Raw genomic sequence first — 6,000 nt, 5'->3', positions numbered from 1 at the left:
GTTATGAATATTTTATGATAAAAAATTACCTTGGCGAGATTATCTTTGCGAATCAAATTTCACACTCGTAATATTTCTCATGTTGATGTAGGTATGTGCATACAATTTTCAAATGTAGATTAAAAAATATCAATGATTCCAAAGTATTGTAATGAATTCACAAATCAATTCTGACGTGTGTATTAATAATAACGCATGCTCAAAGGTTGGGTAGAATATTATTATAGTGCGAACAGTTAATTATTTATATAATGGTAACAAAAATTCTATGTACGAGAAACTATTCATGATTATGTGGTATAGAAAATAAATGTTTTAATTTTGGCTATATTTTCTTTTAGTTGCAGGAGCTATTGTCAAAGAGTGTATTAGAAAGATCTATACAATGGAAAACAAAGGTTCCAAAACTTTTACAGAGAAAGCCTTTGCGTAAATTCCTTACAGATGAATGAAATATTTAACAACTTTGCATGGTTTTTTCTTCATCTATCAATGAAGAGAACTGAACATTTTATCTTTGTGGAATTAGTTTTGCAAATCAAACATCACACTAGTGTTAAGATTTCTCATGTTTATGTAGGTATGTATGTTGAGGCAATTTTCAAATATAGATACAAAACATCAATGAACAATTAACACTTTTATACAATGATAACAAAAATTCTATGTTCAATTTTTCGTCGAGAAGCAAATAAAATACAATCCCACAAGACAATCTGCATTTTAATAAAGAAGGCCAATGCATCTCTACCGGAAAGAAGCTTCCATGAAAATAGCAGAGAAGAAATCACCATTCCATTCTATATCGAAAGGTAGTTAACCTCCATGACAGTGCTCGATTGACAGTTATTTCAAAATTGTAAAACCATAATTGAACACTTAAAAGAAAGCATCGACCTTTAGCTCATTATTACAGCAAAAACACAAAGTTTTTTTTCTAATCAATTGCGAGGAGGCTGAAATTGGAAACCCAAAATGTAAGCCAACATTGAGAAAGTGAGAAAGCTTTACAGTTAGACCCAGCTAACAGGCCTAGGACATACATCTTCCTATTGAAGTATATCTAAGTGGCACAACTGCCATTGACAAATAGTGCAACCCTCCCTGTTATCATCATCAGTGTGAGATATTATTAAGTGACACTGACACTGCTGCCATTGAGATCTTGATACTCCATTTAGCAGTATAAAGTGGGATTGGCGATAAGATATTCCTCCACCTGCTTGAACAAACCAGTGTTGTTGGCCTTGATCTCCTCAATTTTGGCTTCATCCTGGGGAACACCAGGTAGGCTATCGTAGTTGCAGGTAAATGTGGTAATGCATCCACCATTACCCCCTGGTTTAGGGGTGTATTTAATCTTGTGGCTTACTGACGCTACCTTTTCCCCCAACATTCCTCCTTCCACAAGGCTGTAACCATAAACCAGGTTGGCCTCGTCAACTAAGTCCACTTTCTCTTTCATATAGCTAAAATCTTTGTTGGCTGCAATAGCAATTACAATTTCATATCGTATTATTAGTAACAATGTCTCTGGTTCTTATGATTCAAAACTTCATCGAAAAACAATATCTTCAGCTGTTAAAATGGGACGTACAACTTAAACATGATGCAAGTTTAGAATAGTGAAACCAAACCTAAATGTTACTTACCAGGAGTGAAATTAACGTGTCGAATGGTACCAACTCCTCCATCACCTTGAACAAGTGTGATGCCCGATATGAGGCCTGGTGCTTGCTTTGGCAATAAGTTGTGGGTGTCCACAGTTGCTTTCCACAGCCTTTTTGCCTCCACTGGAGACTCTATTTCAATGCTGAAACTTCCTGCCACCATCTTCTCTTCTCTTCTCTTTATCTCAAGATTTCTACAAAAACTCTTCTTCGAAATGCTTGCCTTCGTTCGTTCGGTGTGGTGTTTTGTATGAGAAGATGTATGTATGGTATTTATAGAGTGAATTGCAAGAGCTCTATTACTAATCTTTCTTGTGAACTGATTTTGATTGTTTAGTCAAAGTAACGTGCCCTTTCTCATTGACTGACTTTCGAAGCAGGCACAGAAAACAAAAGATTCGCCACAACAACAAACCAGTTAAAATTACCAAAGCATTTGGACTTTACTAGGTACCTACCGACTCACTTTATCACATTGAGCGGATCCTCATCACACGTTTTGAATGTTTTACTATTGTTCTGGAAGCTTCCTCGCTCCACTCTCATTAGAATTCATACGATGTTGTAGCTGGACAATGAATATCTTCAGATGTGCGTAGGCAAGCAAATGAATATTATCTATGAACATGGCAATTTCTTTCCATTTGCATTTCAATTATTTATAATAAGTAATTTAAATTTAAATAATTATAATATGTATTAAAGAAAATTTAAAATAAAATATAGAGACCATGTCTAATCTTTAATATATCAATGGTTATTACTAAGTTTTCCGTTTTTAAAATGGTACAATAGATGAGTAGATATCAATTAATATGATGAGAGTTCGAGAAGTTAGATGTATTATTTTACACACTAATGAATTTAATTAATTAATTTATCTTTTACATTCATTTGAGAATCCGAAGATACTCAATCCCTAGTTATAATGAAAATGTTGATATGTATGCCACCTTGTTTGACCATAGACAAGTAAAATAACGATCTTTGAAGCACCTCTAGATTTGGATAGTTTGTCAAGATATGGATGGTAGAGATCATGTCTTAGATTGGAGTCTAGGATTTTCTTGTATGTGGGAAAGGATAAGTAGTATTCAAATATGGAGTATATGATTAGATCAAGTGAATGTAAGTGATAATAGCTTTATTGTAATTGCGAAATGAGATGCAATAAAGTTGAGGCCCGAAGAGAATGTAATTGGATGAAGGCGATCAAATCGTGAAATGAAGGGTTGAGATAAACTTGTCTCGCATGGAGAGAGGACATTTACACACGTCTGGGTCCCTCACAGGAGGATAATCAATATTGAACTTGAATTGAGTGTGGATGTGTGAAAGATTGTGTTTTGCATTTCAGTGTTGAGGTAGAAATGCATTATTTTATTCTTAAAATGAGGAGATGAACGCGCCTTACCCTAATTAAATAGATAGAATAAATCATCTAATTACTTAGTGATGAAGGAATGTTAATGTAAACATTTAAACATGATTTAATTAACTAATTATGATGGGGAGCTATCTCAATTAATTAAACAAGTATGATTTTCCTAATTAATATGTGAGGAAAGATGGTCTAAAGAATTAAATATTGTTTTTCGTTAGTTAGTGAATATCTGGTAAAGGATTATGATGTGAATTGATGAAATTGTGAGAAATGTTAGGTTGAAATGTGCAAGGGAATTTTAACTATCTAAAAAAATATGAACCTCTTTAAATATATATAATTCAATGTATATTAATGATTCAAGTTGTGCTTACAACATGAGAATACGATACCATGCAGCTTCATATCTTATACCAAGTGAATGACACAATACAAGATCAATTAAACATTTTCACTAGGGAAAAGTTAACACGAATAATACAAATAGTGATTTACATCCCTTACATGTAATGGGTAATTTCAAAAAGATGGGTAACTAAAAGGTTACCATGCCATTTCTTCGTACCCTAATAAACATAACGCAAGTGCATAATCATTTGAGTGAATTATAACATGAGTGAGTTATAACCTAAGTGTGCTCCAACACACTCACTTTATGTTTGCTTCAAATGAAAAAAGGACTTAAAGATGAGTTCATTTCAACTTTGCCTCTCAACAAGAAAATGCGATCTTGCAAACATTTCAAGACACACTCGCATTGTGGGATAGATTTTTCATTACCATTTACATGCCAAATAATTGGCAAGTTGTTGTCATAATGCGATAATAAAATTAATTGCATTGGTTTTAGGCTTATCTTTCTAATGAAACATGTAACGATGCTCCCTTTTAAAACTATTGAACATAAACCGGAAGATATCAAATAGTTTTTGCACGATCTTCTTTTAGGAGCATCTTATGGACTTACTCCTCCAGATTTTATAAGGTATTTACTTCCTTTCAAAATACGTTACAAATTAAATCTCAAATGTGCTGTAAAATTTGTGCCAAATTTAATTTAATTATAGGCTTATGTCTTCCAGTTTTTTTTTCTTTCTCCTTTACAAAAGTCATCTCGTTAAATATAATCTAAAATTGATGATGCAAGAAGTACTTTGTTCTTTTTTGTTTAAAACCATACATATTCAAATGCAAGACCTTTATTTTTCTTATTAGCACTGACCAAGAATTACTATTTATTGGTAAATACCAAATACATATTCTATTTGCAAGGGACACTGCACAGGTTATCAGGTGTTGTCACTGATGGCAACCCAAGTCCGTGATCCCATTCGCATAACTTCATTTGATCATATCGGAAGTTTTATTGGTAATTTGCTTAAGTTCGGCAAGCCTAGGACAAAGCATCTGACAGTGTTTAGTATTTATGTCGGGATTTCGTTTCAGGTTACCATTTTATGTTATGGATCTGAAGGAAGGTAGATGGATGTCTGGAACATATTATTCCAGAGTTTTGGTCTCTGGTGGTGATTGGTGTGCATTATGCAAGCCTCTGAGTACCGGGTTCCGGTCCGTCAGTCTAGGACAAGCCGACTTGTGTAGTTGATCGTTGTGCAGATTTGATCGAGCGGTTTCGGTGATTGGTTTTGTGATCCGAGAGGTTTAGCCGACAGTTTTGATAACGTGTGAGCAATTGTTTTGGTCCGCATTACTATTTGTGCTCGAATGTACTCCACAGTTCATACACATTTCAATAATATTCTAAGTGTTCTTGAGCCAACTAGCGATGGATATGATTTCATGTTGCGGATATATATAATCAATGTTTTTAATCATTTTAAGCATAAAAAAAGGTGTTGGTGATCGATTGTGCGCAGTTTCACATGCGCGGGATAGATATCTATGCTTCAAATTCATAGATGAACAACCTGACAGAGAAGTAAGAGATAAAGTGTAAGAAATCAGTGTTTCGTAATTAAACGAAACTCTACTTGGGAATTTGTAGATGTTGTTCTTCAGTTCGGACATTTCAGTTATCTTTTGTTAATGATTTTTTAGGCAATGACCCTCCTTTTGAGAAGTGAGCTCTAAGCAGTATGCCTAAATGCATGTGCATTGCCATTGTGAAACCTTTATTTGAGTATACTCATTTTGTGGGTTCATCCCTACCGTGGATTTTCCCCTAACACGGCTTCCACATATAAAATCCTTGTACTATGGTGTTGTGTTTGTTCATTTTATGTTCTTGCATGTTTATTTTGATTAAATGCATTAAATGGTTAAAGGAACAGATTAATAATATCAAAGTTTGCAGAACACTGATCCACCCACCCGCTCCCCCCTCAATGTTCCTTCATTCCAACATATTCTAGATATAAATACAGTAGTAGATCGTGCATAACCTCGATTTGATCATATTAGTGTTCTTGTAAAAAAAATTGCAAATCAAAGAACGAATCCATCCTACCAAATTTTCATTGTGCTTCAAATTAATTATCCCATGTATTATTTACTTTATAGATTCATTTTATTTCGTAAAGAAAATTCAAATAATAATTTAAATTTATAAATATTTTAATTATATGTATTTAAATAAGACAAAGTGCATTCAATAAGTAGCATTGAAAATGAAGACAATGATATCATTAATAGAATAAGTCATAAAAAATTCCTTAAATGATTAAAAATATAATGAATCAAAATCTTCTACAAATTAAATTAAATTATTAGTCTAATTAACATTATTATATTTTGTGTGACATTATTGTCTATAATATTCAACCAATTTGAATTCTTTTAGTGAATACCCGCAATAAAGTGGTTGAAATTTCTAATATCTTTTAGAATATTACTAGATTTAAAAAACAACTGATTAAAAGATCATACAAAGGTGATTGTTGAAACATGAATTTTTTAATTATTGCTTTCTTTGGGACAATGCATTAG

General features: G+C 33.0%; 1 protein-coding gene across 1 annotated transcript; it reads right to left on the bottom strand.

Annotated features, from left to right (window-relative positions):
* Nucleotides 1–987: 987 nt before the first annotated feature.
* LOC131872507 (pathogenesis-related protein 1-like) lies at nt 988–1,899 on the bottom strand. The gene is made up of 2 exons (XM_059216082.1): nt 1,653–1,899; nt 988–1,485 (listed from the first exon to the last, which is right to left on the bottom strand). Exons 1-2 carry the CDS (start codon nt 1,831–1,833, stop codon nt 1,178–1,180), a joined length of 489 nt encoding a protein of 162 aa, XP_059072065.1. The 5' UTR covers nt 1,834–1,899; the 3' UTR covers nt 988–1,177.
* Between the last annotated feature and the right edge of the window lie 4,101 nt (nt 1,900–6,000).

This window comes from Cryptomeria japonica, unplaced genomic scaffold (genome assembly GCF_030272615.1).
Source record: "Cryptomeria japonica unplaced genomic scaffold, Sugi_1.0 HiC_scaffold_632, whole genome shotgun sequence".
In the NCBI taxonomy this organism is placed as follows: domain Eukaryota; kingdom Viridiplantae; phylum Streptophyta; class Pinopsida; order Cupressales; family Cupressaceae; genus Cryptomeria; species Cryptomeria japonica.
The sequence above is the reverse complement of the archived record's forward strand: the minus strand, read 5'-3'. Positions and strand labels throughout refer to the sequence as shown.

Bases quoted from the DNA above. Each gene is read 5' to 3' on its own strand.
- LOC131872507 (XM_059216082.1), bottom strand. From the start codon at position 1,833: ATGGTGGCAGGAAGTTTCAGCATTGAAATAGAGTCTCCAGTGGAGGCA. The intron at 1,486-1,652 runs GTAAGTAACATT...TTGCTATTGCAG, and splicing joins ACACGTTAATTTCACTCCTG to CCAACAAAGATTTTAGCTAT.